Source organism: Marmota monax, unplaced genomic scaffold (assembly GCF_021218885.2).
Source record: "Marmota monax isolate L192 unplaced genomic scaffold, Marmota_monax_Labrador192_F-V1.1 WCK01_AAM20220418_F8-fsc00052, whole genome shotgun sequence".
Classification (NCBI taxonomy): domain Eukaryota; kingdom Metazoa; phylum Chordata; class Mammalia; order Rodentia; family Sciuridae; genus Marmota; species Marmota monax.
The window spans coordinates 4,354,342-4,373,339 of record NW_026693473.1 but is presented as its reverse complement, the minus strand read 5'-3'; the positions used below and the strand labels follow the sequence as shown (position 1 = coordinate 4,373,339).

The 18,998-nt window shown below is 35.6% G+C and overlaps 1 protein-coding gene across 1 annotated transcript in view; it reads right to left on the bottom strand.

Moving 5' to 3' along the window:
• Positions 1-319: 319 nt before the first annotated feature.
• The window catches only part of Sec22a (SEC22 homolog A, vesicle trafficking protein), a 59,538-nt gene continuing 40,859 nt past the window's right edge, over positions 320-18,998 (bottom strand). The window contains exons 7-8 of the mRNA XM_046458070.2: positions 7,988-8,053; positions 320-2,632 (exon numbers count right to left, since the gene is read on the bottom strand). Coding sequence (XP_046314026.1) covers positions 2,432-2,632; positions 7,988-8,053 — 267 coding nt within the window. The 3' untranslated portion in view covers positions 320-2,431. The remainder of the gene's footprint in view (positions 2,633-7,987; positions 8,054-18,998) is intronic.

Below are 18,998 nucleotides of genomic sequence, written 5' to 3'. Positions count from 1 at the left end.
CACATGGGTAAGTCAGGAGGATCTGCTCACCTTGGGCTCCTCCTGCTCAAGTGAGGGTAGCTACTACTTCCCCTGCACTACAAAACTACTCTGTACTCAGACTTGCTTTTAGAAGTCAAAGTGCAATATAAATGTAAGATAATGATCTCACACACCTTACAGGCTGAAGAGATTCTTTCTCATGAGCCTAAGAACTTCTTTAAAACCCATGGCCAAAATATTTCCTTCCAAACTCATAGTTTCTTTGGCAGCAATATGACGCGGGCAGGGAAGCTCTGTAACCACTAGAGATGCAGGCACCAAATAATGAAAGAAAGCATTTATAGACATAAAACATTATTTATACCTGTTTCAATTTTTTTTACATTAAGATATAAACATCCTCTTATCCAAAATATTAGTGAAAAACAAAAACAAATTTAGCCTTTAAAAAGAGCTGGTGTGGAGTTTTCAAGTGTCCTTGCTGAAAGATCCAAATACCAAACTTATATAACTTATCAATTCCATAGAAAGGAGGTAGCTCCTGAACCAAAGAGAGCTACAAAATACCAACACACAGCAGAATCACAATTAACCAGGACGTTCCAACTTCCTGTTTAATTGACCATTTACAAGAAAACTCTTTATTTCAATCATTAGTTTGGAAATCCTTTCTAAATTGAACCACTTTACTTTCTTGGCTTAGTAAGTATAACACGCCAAACATAATTCAATGTTGTTTTGATGATTTAGGATCGTATGATGCCTTGGGGCATCTCTCTCAGAATATACATAATTTCTGTGCAGTCTTGTTAAGAGGCAGCAAACTGGAGTGAATTGGAGTTTCTTGTTTTAAATAAATCCCTGACACCATAAGCTTTTTGTCATCCTTTATCTCATTCTCCTTAAAGGAGGGGGCGGGCAAAGGTTCTAATTAAGATCTCATAGTTCTAGTCAAATCCACATACACTGGTTCAGGCAAACAAAGCATCCAATGACTTTACCCTCTGGACTATTTCTTCTACCTAATAAATATGCTCAGTAACACGAATTACATGTACTGGGGTCCACTGCTTTGGGGAATGATATGAAATTTCACTATCCTATGAATTCCTTGTTTGAGAACTTTTCTTTAAAAACAAAGGAAAATTAATCACTCATGGAGTTGACTAATAAAACAGTTGTAGATTTTGCTAAAGGAATCAATCTGGGCTTCCTATATTAATTCACAATGGCTTGAAAAATCTTTCTAATGATATCAGAAAGTAACTTAAATTCTCCCAGATACTAGCTGTTCACCCCTCACCCCAAAACAATAAAATAGCAAGATATGTTGCTAGGAAAGTACTGATGCTGATTCTGATTCTGATTAGTACGGTCCAATATTTCCACAGTGCAGGACCGTACCACTGGTGGCGCACAAAGCAGAATTAAATAATGCTTAATCATAGTGAGCATGTCTTCCCTTTACAATTTTCTTTTATCCTCTGATTATTCCACAAAGACAACCTCATTCTGCTGCTGGGTAATCTTTCTCTCTCTCTCTCTCTGCCACAAAAAAAAAAAAAAAGGCCTTTAAGATTCAGAAACTTGGCAGGCATTAGTTCTACCTAGAACTGAATAACTTTGTGTTAATTTTATTTATCTTTTTTACCTTCTATACACGGCAAACTGATACTGGTTTTCCATGTGGGGTATGATTCATTGATTTTTAAACTATTTTAAAATTTAAGAGATAAATATGTACTAATCTAATGAATCATATTTTTAAGAAATGATTTCAAAAGAAATGACAAACATGGTCTAGAAAGGAAACATACGTCACTGTATTTTCAATACTTGTAATGTTCCAGAGATGAGCTCACCACAGCCTTCTCCTACATCAGGTGATTTTCAGAGTTAGGACTCAGGCAAAAATAGAAAAGAACCAATTCCACACCATCCTGGACTTCATAAACTCTTGGTACTATAAATGTGCAAATAATCTGGTATTGAGCACAGTCATTTGTTTTAAAACATACATATTCCCATTTATGCAGCATCTTTTTGTTTGGTCTATACTTGTGCCTCACAAAGGCAAGCTTAGGTTGTGGAGTTTCTGTTTGGTCCTCAGAGCAAGTCCCATGCCTATGTTTTGACGGAACTCTCTGGCGAGGATCAGGACTACAGCCCAGGTCTTCCAGTGGCATCTGACTGCTTTTTCCACTGTTACGGCCCTGAGGAGACAAGTCTCCTCCTCATGGTAACATCACTCCCAATCTTCTGAGAGTTTTCCTGGCAGGTCTTGCATGCTCACAGGCATGCCATGCTGATTTTCCAAAAAAAAAAAAAGTAGGAGAGAAAGAAAGCAAAGCTTCCCATTTGTGGTGACTAATTTCTTCATCACAGTGGCAGTTAAGAAATGTCCTCTCCTTTCTCCCTGAAGCCAAAGCAATACTTCTGATAGGTGGTGTCAGACATCATAATCAGGAGCCTTGCCCTGGGCTTGCCTCAGCCAGATCTGCAGTGTCACAAAGGCTCCCACGGTCACATGGAAGAAAAGCTGCCAGAGGTTGCGCAGTTCATAGAGATACATATTGCATAGACAGATTAAACCAAGAGTCAAAAAAGACTTGACATTCCGCCAGCCGGTGTAGTAGACAAGTAAATAACACTGTTCAAAATATAAAAATGAAAGATGATTAGGGCTACAAGAAAAGAAATCCATGTTTCTAATATAAGTCTGTAACGGATCAGAGAGTAAAATATGAGAAGAGAATATGGGTATTTTTCATTGAAGGATAAGATAATGTAATGTAGCTAAGATATTCAGCTATGAAAGTTCCAAAGCTTGAAAGAGAAATAGATTTTTCCTTTTATGTCTTTCATTTTTCAAAAGAAACACATTTTGTCTCATATTTTAAATGGAAGCACAATTGAACGATTCCCTTGCAAACAGGCTGGGCAAATTTCCCAAGGTGATAGGTAACCAACATGCATCCTCAAGGCCTCAAGGGGTTCCATTCTCATTCTGAAAAGTACAAAAAGCTCACACACGCCATTCAGTAAAATGCATTATTCGATAACCTGAATCTGAGTGTTAATGAAATCAACAAGTTTTACTGGTTCCCCATTGAGTGCAAGGAATTATGCCAGGTACAGGATCTGGGCGATCATCTGAGGGAAGACTCATTCAAAGGATATTAACTAAGGCCTGCTACAAGCCAGGCATTGCTCTTCAGTTGTGAGTAAACCAAAGAAAGCCCTTGTTCACACAGAGCTTACATTTTAGTGGGGGAGGATTTTATACATATTTTTGATATATGGTACCAAATAATTACATGTTGAAGAAGATAAAATGATAAAGCAGAAGAAGGAATAGAGAATGACAATGAGTGCTGTTTAGATGAGACAGTAAAGAAAGTGATCCCCCGTGCCCCCTACCAATCCAGGCATTCCCACTTTCCTGTCTTAATTTTCTTCACAACATACTATGAACACACTTGAAAAAATGCTTATTTTGTTTGTCATCTATGGCCTTCCAATAAAATCTAAGTTTTGTGAGAGGGAAAATTTTAACTGTTTTGTTCACTCCAGGGGCCAGAACAGCGCCTAGCATGTCATAAGCACTCAATATAATCTGTTGACTGAATGAACTATTTTCTAGAAGATGTCTAAAATTCACAACCTGGAAAATATAGAAATTATATATGATCACAGAGTTTTAAGGAAAGGTCTCTGTGAAATTGTATCCAGGATTTTATCTAAATTATTTTCATTGTGGAATAGAAGGCTGAATTTTTTTTCTTTAGAATAATTTTAGAATTATTTAAACATAGTGTCACAGCAAAGGCTGTGAGGCTGCAGAAAAACCAACCGATCACATGTTGTGTTAGGAATGTGAAACAGTACAGGCACTCTGGAAAAACAGTTTGTTGGTTTCTCAATAAAATGACCACGTGACCTAACAACTGTACTCCTGGGTCTTTATCCCAGAGAAATAAAAGCTTATGTTCAAACAAAAATGTGTACGTGAATGTTTCTAGCAGCTTTATTTATAATAGCCCAAAATTAGAAGCACCAGCTATCTTTCAATGGGTGAATAACGAAAAATATGGTGGCATATCCATGGAATACTATTTGGCAATTGAAAGGAACAGACCATTGATTATGCGAAGAACCTGATGATTCTCCAGAGAAATATGATGAGTAAAAAAATACCAACACAAAAGGTTACCATTATGAAATGAATTGTGCACCTCCCCCACAGATATTTATATTGAAGCCTAATCTCCAATGTGATGGAATTAGGAAGTAAAGCACTTGGGAAGTAGGTTTAGATGAGATCATGAAAGTGAAGCTCCCCTAATGTGAACAGTAACCTTATTAGAAAAGGGCTTTCTCTCTCTGCCATGAGATGATACAGCAAGAAGGCAGCATTCTATAAGCCAGGAAGGGTGCCTGTACTTCATCTGTCAGCATATGATCTTGGCCTTCCTACCTTCCAGGACTGTAAGAAATAAGTGTCTATTGTTTAAGCCACCCAGTCTATGGTATTTTATTATAGCAGACTGACTAGGACAATTACAAATCATACGGCTCCATCTATAAAACATACTTAAGACAACGTGAGGTATCCTTGTCTGACAGGAATGTTCTGTCTTGACTGCATCAATATCAGTATTCCAGTTGTGTACTGCATTACAGTTTTGCAAAATGGTATCATTGGGGAAATTAGGTAAAGGATATATAGGATGTCTTCTACAGCTCTATGTGAATCTATAATTGCCTCAGAATAAAAAGCTTAATAAGAAAAAGCTTACACTTGTCTAAAGCTTACTTTTTAAACAATTATATACATACTATACACACACATATATAAAGAGAAAGTGAGAGTAAGAAGTGTTGCAAAATGTTAACAGAAGTAGCAGTCTTTTCTTCCACTGTTTTGTTAACTTAAAAGTTTTTAAAATAAAACTCTGAAGGAAAAGTAATAGTCTCTAGTTTCTCCACTGACCTGTTCTCCTAGTTGAAATATTCCTTATCAAGATTAGTCCTAAGGGTTAAGGGGGGTAGCTCAGAGGTAAAGTGTTTGCCTAGTCTGTGCAAGGACCTGGGTTCCATCGCCAGCACTCCAAGGGAGGAAAATTAGTCCTAGTTAAGCTCTGTGCTTCCATAAGCATCTGCATCCTGTAGAAAAAGGTAAAAATCCATGTAGGTATAGCCATTCAAGTCTGACCTAATTTATTAAAACACATCCTGACAATTGGAGATAAAACATTTTATATGGTAAAATATAACTTCAGAAAACAGTGTTATACAACAACAAGTGCTGGCGAGGATGTGAGGAAAAGGGTACACTTGTACATTGCTGGTGGGACTGCAAATTGGTACGGCCAATTTGGAAAGCAGTATGGAGATTCCTTGGAAAGCTGGGAATGGAACCACCATTTGACCCAGCTATTCCCCTTCTCGGACTATTCCCTAAAGACCTTAAAAGAGCGTACTATAGGGATACTGCTACATCGATGTTCATAGCAGCACAATTCACAATAGCTAGACTGTGGAACCAACCTAGAGGCCCTTCAATAGATGAATGGATAAAAAAAAATGTGGCATTTATATACACAATGGAGTATTACTCAGCATTAAAAAATGACAAAATCATGGCATTTGCAGGGAAATGGATGGCACTAGAGTAGATTATGTTAAGTGAAGCTAGCCAATCCCTAAAAAACAAATGCCAAATGTCTTCTTTGATATAAGGACAGCAACTAAGAACAGAGCAGGGAGGAAGAGCATGAGAAGAAGATTACCATTAAACAGGGACGAGAGGTGGGAGGGAAAGGGAGAGAGAAGGGAAATTGCATGGAAATGGAAGGAGACCCCCATCGTCATACAAAATTACATATAAGAGGAAGTGAGGGGAAAGGGGAAAAAAAACAAGGGAGAGAAATGAACTACAGTAGATGGGGTAGAGAGAGAAGATGGGAGGGGAGGGGAGGGGAGGGGGGATAGTAGAGGACACGAAAGGCAGCAGAATACAACAGTCACTAGTATGGCAGTATGTAAAAACGTGGATATATAACTGATGTGATTCTGCAATCTGTATACGGGGTAAAAATGGGAGTTCATAACCCACTTGAATCAAATGTATGAAATATGATATGTCAAGAGCTATGTGATGTTTTGAACAACTAATAATAAAAAAAATAAAAAATAAAACAGTGTTATAACTACTGAGCTTAGCATATTTAAAAAACAGGCAGTTTCATGCCTGTCTGTATAAAGAAAAATTTTTTGCATTTTTTTTCCTTAAAATATGAATTTATTTACTTCTCTCAAGTAAAAGAATACCTGAGTGATACTGTTCCACCCTGAGGCAACTCTTAAAACTGTTCTGAGAAATACAAGAGGTATGCCCACCGTAGAGAGCACTGGTTCTACAGTTACACAGATAAAGGTTCAAATCACTAACTAGCTATGAGAACTGTTGAGACCTCAGTGAAAGATGGTGATGACAATAGGCTCAATGTGGGGCTTTCTATGAGGATTTAATGGTACAGTGAGGATAAGGGATTTAGTGAAATGTAAGAGTTCATTGTATTCTGCCACTATTATTATGCATTTAAAATTATTTTAACAAGGCAAAGCTTATATTCTAGAAGAATGACTATTCATGAAATTATTTTAAAGTTAATACCTCATATTGTTTTAGAATCAAATGAAATCATGCACATCTGTTATAAAATTATAACTATATAACATTATAAAAATTATACAAATTAGGATTTGTTTTAGATTAAAGACAGCTTGATATAGTGGAAATAACCTGACATACAAAATCTGAAAACAGTTAAATCCTGATTTTTCCACTTTCTGGAATAGCACTGAAACTGCCTCAGTTTTATAATTTTCAAAAGTGAGATAATATCCTTTGTAAGACAGGACTACTGAGCTGAAAGAATAAAATCTATACAAGAATAGTTCATAAAATTAAAGCACTATGTGACACTACCAAAGACAAGTTTTCACATTACCTGCATGAAGTATCATTCATACTGATACTTATCAAAATTGACAGAAAAATCCTGAATTGAATAGCCAGGAAATATTAAGAGATTTATTTTTAAAAATGAGAAGAATTAAACTAAAATTTCTAGTATGTATTTATATAAAATTCAAATACATATTTTCATTAAAATATTTCCCTAAAAACATCTATAGAATTTCAGATAGCCTCATATTTGTGGTTCTGAGTCCTTTTTTCTTTATAAATCAGAGGAAGTGTTCTAATAAATGTTAGGTCAAGAGGTATTGCTTGCTCTAACATGTTGTAACAAAAAAATATTCCTGAGTTTGGGTCACTGGCATGGTTATTCAACCCTTCCCTACAAATTTGCTCTTTCTCTGGCCTTGGAAGAATCTCTATATCATTCAGGTATAAAAGCTTTTCCCTCTCTAAATCTCTTCTCTATTTGGTCTTCAAGTCCTAGTGGATCTTCCTTTTCCATGACAGTATTTTCCTAACCTTACTGTCATTACCACAGTTTAGATCCTCCTTATTTTCTGCCTATAATAACAGGATCACCTCCCAACTGATTTCCTTGCCTTCAGTTTTTCTACTCTTATAATACATCTTATTCATCACTGCTAAATTTAAAAATCCCCGAATTCTGTTTTTTCTATGTCACTCCCTACTCAAAAACTTTCCCTAAAGTATAAAATCCTCAGCCTGGAGTATATATAGAGACTGGAAACTGAATAACTAATCACCAGGAAATCTTGAAGTAGCCTTTCCTGCCACAGGAAGATTCATACCACCTCTGAAACCCCAACACAGTAAGAAGGTCTACATTAAATTCAGTGGGATCTATGTCCACTCAAAATGGAGATAGAGGTCACAAAGGTAACAGGTTTAAATTAAAAGAGAGGCCAAGAATTCAGAAATTATTTTTTATTTAAAACACACAAGCAATTATTAGACAATAAAGGCCAAGCAATTTCTTAAAAATAGGAGAGAACCTACCTGGTAAAGGCAAGCTGCTGTTCCAAGAAAAAATGCAATGATGTAATTAAAATCCTCACCATCACTCTGTAAAACACAAAATGAAAGATTACTTTTTTTCCTGGTGTAAACCTATTTCCAAAAATAATCCTCTAGAGCTAGACACTGTGGCACATGCCTGTAATCCCAACAACTCAGGAGGCTGAGGTAGGAGGATCTTAGTTTGAGGTCAGCTTTAGCATCATAGAGAGGCCCTCAGCAACAAGAAGAGACACTATCTCAAAATTAAAAGGACAGGATGTCCCTCAGTGGTAAAGCACCCCTGGATTCGATCCTCAGTGCTCCCAATGAAAAAAAAATCCTCTAAGCTAGGATATGACAATGTTTATTCACAGTCAAAAATATTACAAAGTGGTACATAAAAGTCTCAAGAGCCAAATGCGGTGGCACAAATTTGTAATCCCAGAAATTCCAGGGGCTGGTGGTGAGTTCAAGGCCAACCTCAGCAACTAGCAAGACCCTAAGCAACTTAGTGAGACCCTGCCTCAATATTAAAAAAAAAAAAATTTAAAAGGGCTGGGGATGTGGCTCAGTGGCTGAGTATGCCTGGGTTCCACTCTGCCCCCCCCCCACCAAAAAAAAGCCTCAAGAATTCTAAAATACAAAAGTAAAATATATCACAAGACCCAAGGAATGGGAAACCAAAGAGGACTACAAATGTTCTCTGTCTCTTGGCCTCCCTGATCAATTTCATTTCACTCAAGAGAAGGTGAAAACCACTGGAGAAAAGTTCCCTCAAAAAGCAACAAGCCTCTTTCTGTTCTTCCTGTTCAAGAATCTGCTTAAAATGCACAATACCCCAGCAGCTGACAAGTTATTTCTGCTCATGAGGGTCACTACTTGACTCAAATAAAAACTGACAAACTTTACAACCTAGTAAGCATATGTGTTCAATAAAATAATTTGACATGATTAAAAAAAAAAAAAGTGAAAGCTGAAAAGCTACTGTCCACTAGAGTGTGCTAAATCCCAATGAGAAAAGTCAGGACTAGTCAGTCATGTATGCTACGCTGGAAAACAGCGAACCAGAGGAAAAACAGATCATGTGTGAAATATTTCTTGGAAAAGAAAATGAATGGAAACATGTAATCACCCAGGGTTTCCTATTTATTTTGGACCCTCTTAAATATCTACATGCATTAATTTCTTTCAAAGTATTTACGAAGTAAAACATAAAAAGTCTAGCCAGGTATAGTCTGTTTTTCTTCCATACAGGAACATTAAATTTAGCCATTTTTTGTTTTAGAAAAAATGTCTTTATACAATGAAAAATCCCACAAGACACAGGAGGGTCTCTCATGACTATGTCTTCATAAGACAGTATAAAAGAGAAAATTCCTTTTGAATTGGTTATTGGGCCACACAGCTGTCTGTAAGGCAGGGGGAGAGTGACTTATCCTAAGGAGAAGATCTTAAAACAAGTACTATTAAAGTGCTGGGGCTGTAGCTCAGCAGCAGAGAGTTTGCCTTGTAAGTGTGAGGCACTGGGTTTGATCCTCAGCACCACATAAAAAATAAATAGATATATAGATAGATAGATAGATAGATTTAAAAAGAACAATTAATATCTCTTGGATGCTTAGGACAGTACTACCCCAGAGGCAAGGAAGGTCAACATGAAACCTTTCTACTTTAATAATTCTAAGATTTAAAAAAAGTTCTGCTTAATATTTTTTAGTCCTTTATTTTCTAAATGATCTTTTTCCTAATTATAAAAGTTCATGCTCATTGTAGAGAATGTGGAAAATATAGATTACCCAAAGAAGAAATTCATACAGTCCATAAATATAGTTCTGGGAGAATTACTATTAAACCTTGCAGGTATTTCCTTCTGACCTTTTCTGTGTGTGAGTGTGTGTAATGATACTTTCATACACTGCTTTTAAGTACTTCACATTATACCATAAACAATTTCCCAACATATTAAATATTCCTCAAACACAGAATGTGAAATGATTGCATAACCTTTCACTATAGGGAGAGACCATAATTTAATTAGTGTCCTATAACTGGATATTATTTTTCCTCTAAATTTACACTGTCATTTTAAAACTCTCTTGTCTTTAGAACACATAAACACATGTTTCTGGAGTCAGACCTGTGTTCAAATCTTTCTTTATAAGCTGCATTATTTTAGACCATTTATTTAACTTTAATTTTCTCTTTAAGGAAATATTTCAAAAAACAAAGAAAAGCAGCTGGCATACAATAAGTACTTAAAAAGATTCCCTAACTTCTCTCCCTGGAGTTATTGTCTGCATAGCTTTTCTGATAATCACATTATTTTTTAGTATTATTTAGACCTCTTGTGTACTGACCTTATCTTCTCAATCAGACACTAATCTTTCTGAAGGCAGAAAATAAATCTGACTATTTGCATAAAACTGGGCACAAACAGTAGGAATTCAATAAATGTAGGCCAAATTGAATTGTTCTTTGAAAACACATTCTTTTTATGAACACATTCTTCCCCTCAATAAATAAATATTCACTAAGCACTTATAAGCCAGGTACTGTGTTACTAGACCTAGGACAGAAAACAATAAAGACCATGTTGATTTAAGGTGCTCACACTCTTGATTAAGATGGCAGATAAAAGGTTGGGGATGCAACTCATTGTTAGAGCACTTGTCTATCATGCATGAGGTCTTGGGTTTAATCCCCACCACCATGGGGGAAAAAAAAGCAGGGCTTAAATCATAAATCAACAGTTTCTTCTCAAAGTGCTAACCGATGTAATGCATGCACACATGAGAGGCTGGGAGAGTCCACTGGAGTTGCGTCTCATTCTGCCTGGAGAAGAAAAGGGTCAGGGAAACCTTTCCACAGGAAATAGAGTTTAACCTGGGTAATGTACACTGAACAGGTAGACAAGGCAGGAAAAGAACTGTAGGCAAAGGGAACTGCACAGTCTTAAAGAGGAGGGCGGATGACTCCAGTGTTTCTTGTTTAGGCAATAAATGAATGCTATCATGCATTAAGTTGGGAATATAGAGAGAAAGTAATTTGGGAGCAGAAAATATTGAGCTCATTTTCAACATGCTATTTTGGAACTACAAGAGGGACATCCAAATAATAGCAATTAGCAGATATTTAAGTCTGCTTCAGGAAAAAGTTTGGAAATCTAGTTTGGTAGCCATCTACTTAAATAGTAGTTAAAGGAGAGGCCTAACTAAGTACAAGTCTTAATTCTTGACTGGCTCCTCAACTGGACAGAAAGAGAAAGAGAAAAAAAAATAGTACAAAGGACATTTTGGCAGCAACTATGGAGAGATTTTCTACTAGTAAAACTGCACCGATCTTAAATTCCTTTATTGTCAAAAGGGTATGTAATTATGTAAGAAAATATCTTAGCTCTTAAGATCTACGTACTGAATAATTTTGGAATAAACTATAATGATATCTACAATTTCACTTTTAAATAATTCAGAAGAAAAGAAAGGTAGGTATATACAATAGATGTTAACTGCATTGTTTTTCAAACTTTTATGTAAGTTTGAATTTTTTCAAAATAGGATGTTGTGCAGCATGGGGGAAAGGCAAATAAAAAGGGAAAAAATGCCATGTGGCCACTAAAAAGAACAGAATAGACATCTCTGTACTGAGATGAAAAGATCAGAATAGTACTAATACTAATACTACCACCATCTATACAACAAAAATTTAGAAGAATAAGTAAATATATAAATACATAAATATTAACACATAATTTCTCTAGTGGTATAAACCAGTGGTTGACACTGAGGAAAAGAAATGGGAAGAGAATTACTTTTTATGAAAATTACATATCAACTTCTGTAGGCTTTCAAATTTGTCATGCATAGGGACTGAGGGTATAGCCCAGAGATAAAGAATATGCTTATTATTTGCAGGTCCCTGAGTTCAATCGCCAGCACAAACAAAAAAATTATACTATGTTTTATTGTTATATATGTATGTATGCATGCATGTATATACGTTAACTTTTAAAAAAAACCATTGTCCAAAGAGAAGGTATAGTTAAAAGACTATCAAACCAACAACAGAATACTGAAGAGAGAGAGGAAAGCAACAAAGAAAGTCAGAGAGAAGGAGACTGTGTGTGTGTGTGTGTGTGTTTAAAGGACAAGTGGAAGAAGAAAGTTTATAGAACAAACAGGAAAAGGAAGAGAAAGAAAAAACAACAGTGAAGAAAATGGGTGCATGGAAATGAAGGGATGAGAGCTTGTCAAGAAGAATGTAATACATGGAATTAATAAGACTGATTTGTTTTACTTGCTTCTGTTTTCTTTGTGGTACTGGGGATTGAACCCAGGGCCTACTATATGGTAGGCAAGTAGTCTACCACTGAACTACATCCCCAGATACTTCTAGGTTTTCTAAAGTAAACATTTTTCTTTGAAATTAAATGAGTTATTTTTAAAAGGAGAAACTAGATGATAAATGAGATAAGGCAGAGAAGACACACAAGGACCTTGAGATTAGATGCAGAGTGTGGCAATCAGGATACTGGTGAGCTTAATGGTTGGTGTCTGAGTATTATGGGGACAGAGAAGAGATCATGGTGGAATAAAAAAACAGAGGGTAAGGGAATGGGACAACACATGTAGTTTACTTTTTCAAAAAATTAGGAGGGAACATAATCAAAGTTTTTTTTTGGTTTTGTTTTTATTTGTCAAAGAACAGCAGGGCTGCAGGCAAAGAGCCCATAGAGAAGAAACAAACAAAAAGCAGGTGAGGGCAGAGATCAGGGGAAGGTGGGGACAGAGTGGGAATAGGTGGAAGGAATGGGGAATAGAGGCAGAGAAGAAGGCAGAAGGAGTTTGGCAGAGCCAGGGAAAGGAGGAATACAGGTAAGAAGTTTAAATAAAAATTTTAAAAACATCACTATTCACCTATGGGGATGCTAGGGTATCAATATTTTGTTTTGAAAACAAAAGGAAAGAATTTTTTTTTAAGTAAGGATTACACAATTGTCACAAAATACACTAGAATAATATCATTAAAATGTTTAAAATAATTAGGAAACATTCTCTTACTAATATGGAGTGGAAATGGACAAAATATTATAACAGATACATATATGCTCATGTATACTTTATATATATCAACATAAATGTCTATTATCAGGCAAAATTGGGGAACAATTTTAATTTTATTTATACATATTATCCTAATTCTTTAACAATGAATGGATATAGAAAAAGGAAAAATGTTTTTATTTCTTTGAAAGAAATCAAGCACTGCATCTTAGCATTGATATTATGCCACTAAATAAATCAAAAATTTCTGTTGAGCTTCAGCAGTTCTGTACTTTCCAAGGTGTTAACAAGTCTATAGGAAATAAAGAAGGCAAGAAATAAAGCAAGTTGATTACTTCTGCTTTATAGTAGCTACTATACTTTTAGAATCAGAGAAGCTGACAGCACTGGTACTGAAGCAGTCCTGACTCATGCAGTCTAAAACCTTCCTCCTGCAGAATAGGAAGATGAGATCCAAGAAGATAAAGTCACCTCCAATGGTCATGAAGTTAATTATTGTACTGGCAGAGAAGACTCAGGTAACTTGATTTACAGGCCAGCATTTCTACTGCTGTTATCAGAGGACTCAATGTTTTTCTAAAGTACCATATGTAAATTACTTCTAGGATAACATTAGTGTAATTAATACTGTTTCAAGGCTGATCCTTAAAGGAATACAGGTAATATAAGCCATTGTGATAAAGTTTATGCATACATGAGTTGTCAGTTTACAATAACAATTAACATCGCTAAAATCAGAACAAAGTTAGAAAGTCAAAATAATTTTTTTTAATTTTTTTTTTTAGTTGTGGGTAAACACAATGTCTTTATTTTTTTTTATTTATTTTTATGTGGTGCTGAGGATCGAACCCAGTGCCTCACTTGTGCTAGGCAAGCACTCCACCACTAAGCCACAACCCCAGCCCGGGAAGTCAAAATAATTTAATTTATAAATTACTATGGAACACTAAAGCAAATTTACAATAAAAAAAAAAAAAAACCTACACTCATCCTAAATCTCTTCAGCCTGAATTTAGACACACACACACACACACACACACAAAATCATTGCTACATATTTTAATAAACTCCTCACTATCTCCCTAAGAGGCAGTTATTAATCTAGAAGAAACTTATGCTGAATCTTAACATTAATAATATAGGGGTTGGGATTGGGGCTCAGGTAAATGGGGCTCAGGTAGAGCACTTGCCTAACGCGTGAGGCACTGGGTTCAATCCTCAGCACCACAATAAAATAAAGGTATTGTGTCCATTTATAATAGGAATGCTGATTCAAGTGGGTCCTCAAATTCAATGTACCTCAAACACAAAATTACATGCTAGAAGATAAATGTAGCAATTATTTTTAGCATTCTAAAGAGTATTTAGAATTCAAGACCTTAAAACACTTTAGTAATATCTTTAAGTTATTCACTCAGAAAACACACCACATATCAAAATTCTGACTCCTGAATGCGGAGGATATCCTAATGAGGATACTTAATCTGGGTACTGTCTTTTCCTTCCTTTATCAGCACTATGATTTGACTGATTTCATTGCAGGTAATTTCAAAACAGGTAAAGGCTTAAATTCTGTGTCCTGGGATTTGCACACAAGCCTACACAGCAGACAACCTCAGAAAGATCTATTTGTACTGACCAAAAATTATCTACAGTAATTGTAGAGATTATTCCCAACACAGTGATAAAACAGAAAGAAGGCTCCCACAGTATGTCTAGGTCCAACTGCTTCAGTGAAAACAAAAAAGATCTTTAATACATGTTGTGATCAACAATCAAATAGACTAGTAAGGGAAATTTAAAATTAGAGCTCTCAAGTCACCAATTTTGTATCCTTTTTCTTTCAGATTAAATTGGACTAAGGATGTACTTGCAAAAATTAGTCTAGTTTGCACCCCTGAATTACTCTGCTTAAAACTATCATTGCATCTATTTGCATTCTGATATTTCATCTTCTCCATCCCATCTTTTATAATACAGAATCTTTAGAAGACAGATGCTATACTATATATACAACACTATACAGCACTCCCTTGTTCATCCTCACAGCAAGACATGTAAAAATATTTCCAAGCACCAGTCACTTTACCACATTTTTCTCCAGGAGAATAAATTCCCAATTACTAGAGCAATGGGAATCTACTTTTGGTTCAATTAATTTCTAAAGGTAATGATTCTCATTTAGATGAAAGGATTAGAATCTGCTAGTAAATCTTTTTAAACTTCCAATGGGTCACCAGGCATAGTGGTACCTGACTGTAATTCCAGGGATTCAGGAGAGTGAGGTAAGAAGATGACAAGTTCCAGGCCAGCCTTAGCAACTTATCAAAGCCCTAAGCAATTTAGTGAGACTTTGACTCAAAATAAAATATAAAAGGGGTTAGGAATGTGGCTCAATGGTTAAGTGCCCCTGGATTCATTCCTACTACAAACAAAACAAAAAAACCCAAAACACAAAAAACTGCCTTCAAGTGACAAACTATATGTGGACTACATTCTTTCCTACTTTGCACTTTCTTCCTCTCTCTTCTGAGATTCACTATTTCAGAAACTTCAACTACTGATAAGAATGTATGTGGAATATATCACATGGGCAATAACAGAACAAAGATTTTTAAACAACGCTAAAGAAACACAGTCAGATGCAAATGCCCTGATTACCTAAGAGCAAAGAATCCCATATGTAACAATTTATAGTTATTGGAGTCAGATATGAAGAAAATGCCAATGGAGTAAATTCAGTCTACAACCACAGTGAAGAAGAAAGAATTCCATATGGATCATCAGAAAAATACACAAGCACAGACAGTCTCCAAATTATAAATTACATACTGATTTTAAAAAGACCACTCCAGACTCTTTCCTAGACATAATTTACCCAATTTCCCTTTCATATCCCTCACCAGTAAGAATGATGAACTGTTTAAAGCAAACAAATAAAATTCTTTGAAGCATCTAGGGCAACTGTAGAATCTAAGACAGGGGAAGGAGGAAGTTTAAAAATCCAGGGAAAATGTTCATTCTTTCCTAGACTCCCACAAAAATATTGATCTTTACCTGAAATTTTTATTATTTGGTAGTCTACCAATCAAGTGGGATTACAAAAGTTATCTTTTCCCCCTGCTTATCTATCAGGTGCTTTTTATTTATTTATTTATTTTTTGGCAGTGCTGGAATCAAACCCAGGGTCTCATACATGCTAGACAAATGCTCTACTACTGAGCTACATCCCCAATCCAATACACACTTTTATTATTTAAATTTTGAATAAGTAATTTTTATATGATTCAATAAGTAAAAAATAAATAAAAAGATATTCAGTGAAAAGTCTCACTCCCACTTCATTTTCCCCACCTGTCCAGTTCCCACCATTGTTTATTACTTTCTTATCCAGAAGAGTTTATTTATACATATTTATGCAAAATAAAACATACTGATTTTCAGGCAGGTGAGGTATGGGGGCTGAGCAGGGACTGCTGGGTGCAAGGTTAAAGGAAGGGGACTGACTCTCATTGGCTTTCTCAAAAAGGCCCTTGTTCTAGGCTGGGATTGTGGCTCAGTGGTAGAGTGGTTGCCAGTGTGCGACACTGGGTTCGATCCTTAGTATCACATAATAAATAACATAAAGGTATGTGTACATCTACAACTAATTTTTTTTTAAAAAAAGGCCATTGTTCTGAGAAGCACAACATTGTATATATGTACCTAGCAACTTGTATTAGATCCCTGAACCTGGCTCCATTCTGGTTAGAGATCTAACACCCTCACTCAGCTGTGTAAAGAAGGAGGCTCAGTCCCTCCATGGGCAGTGAAGGACCACTCCACCCCTTCCTAAGAGTGTAACAGGTTATACTTAGTGTTGCTAAATGGAGTCACAATTAAAAAACATCAAAGCCCAGAGAACATTCTTCTCTTTCCAGTTTTTTCATTTTTATTAAGGAGAAAGTCTTTTCTTTTTAGTGTTGGCTTTTTAAAACAAATTTCTTATTTAAAGCAGTTTTACATCTACAAAGAATTGAGTAGAGAGTTCCTCTATACCCCACTTTATCCCCTACTCAGTTTTCCCTAGTAACTCTTGCATCATATGATATATGTTACAACTAACCAATACTAATTATTATTAATATCCATAGTTTATGTGAGGGATCACTTTTTGTGCTGCATATTCTGTGGCTTGACAAATGTATAATGAAAGTGTCCACCATTAGTAACATACAGAATATTACTGTTGTAAGAATATGTACCAGATATTTATCCCTGGCTCTCCCTCTAAACCCCCAGCAACTAGAGAATATTTTTTTACTGTCCATAGTTTTGCCTTTTGCTGAATGTTATATAGTTGAAATCGTACAGTATGTAATATTTTTCATACTGGATTTTTTACTAAGCAATACACACTTAAGGTTATCCATTCCTTTTTTGCAATTTGATAGCTCTTTTTATTACTAATAGTCCATTGGATGGATTTTTACAGTTCATCCATTTACCTTTTAAAAGTCACCTTTCTTAGTAACTTCCACTTTGTGAAATTATGAATAGAGCTGATATAAACATTCATGTGAAGGGTTTTATGTGGATCAAGCTTTCTACCCCCCACCTGGAAGATATATCTGAGAACACTACTGTCAGATCACAAGGTAAGGCTATGTTTAACTTTGTGAGAAACAGCAGACTGTCTTCCAAAATGAATATACCATTTGCATTCAACAGCAAATGAGAGCTCCCTTTGTTCCATATCCTCCTCAGTATTTGTACTTTTAATTGTGGGTTCCCATCTCCTGGTCTAACAAGTATGTAGTAGTATCTCTTTGTGTTTAATTTGCAATTCTAGTGACATATGATGCTGAACATCTTTTCATATGCTTATTTGCCATCTGTGTATCTTCTTTAGTGAGGTATCTATTTGGAATTTTTACCCATTTGTTAATTGGGTTTGTTTGATTTCTTTTCTTTTCTTTTTTTTTTTTTTTTGAATTTTAAGAGTTCTTGGTGTATTTTGGAGTCAATCCCCAGATTGATTTTACAAATATTTTCTCCTAGTCTGTGGCCAGAAGTTGTTAAATTTAATGAAGTCCAACTTATCATTTTTTCCTCTCATTGTGCTTTAAGTGTTGTATCTAAAAATTCACTGCTAAACCCAAGATCACATATATCACATAGGTTTTCTTCTAGGTTATCTATGAGAAGTTTTAAGATTCTGTGCATTACATTAGGTCTGTGAGCCATTCTGAGTTAATTTTTATGAACCCAATAAAATCTATATCAAGATTCACTCTTTTGCATGTGGATTCCCAGTTATTAATATTATTTGTTGAAATGACTATCCTTTCTCCATTGAATTGCTTTTGCTTCTTTGCCAAAGATCAATGAACATGTGAATCGTCTGATTCTACTTTGTGTACAACTAGAGACATTAAAAATTGTGCTCTATATGTATAATATGAATTGAAATGCACTCTGCTGTCATGTATAACAAATTAGAATTTTAAAAAGGTCAATTGACAGTATGGATATAGGTCTACTTCTGGTCTCTCTATTCTATTCTATTGGTCTATTTGTTCTTTTGCCAATATTGCACTATTTTTAATTATTGTAGTTTTATAATAATAAGTCTTAAAGCTGGATAATATGAGTTAATTTTGTTGTTCTTCTTCCGTACTGTGTAGACTATTCTCTCATGTTTGGTCTTTGACTCTAGTCCTGTCACAGAGCTCTTAAGATCTTTGTAATTTCCTGAATTATAGAGGCATCTGACACAGAACTCCTAAATCCCTTGGAATTTCCTGGGTGATAAGAACATCTTTTGTTCTTAGGCAACTCTTGGTGGGCTCTTGTGGGGGGGCTGGTTACCAGAAAGACCAAGCCATGATTAGAAGCTGGGAAAACTCCGCTCCATCCCGTTTTCTGGGAGAGGAAAGGTGGAGATGAAGTTAATAAGCAATCATGCCTTC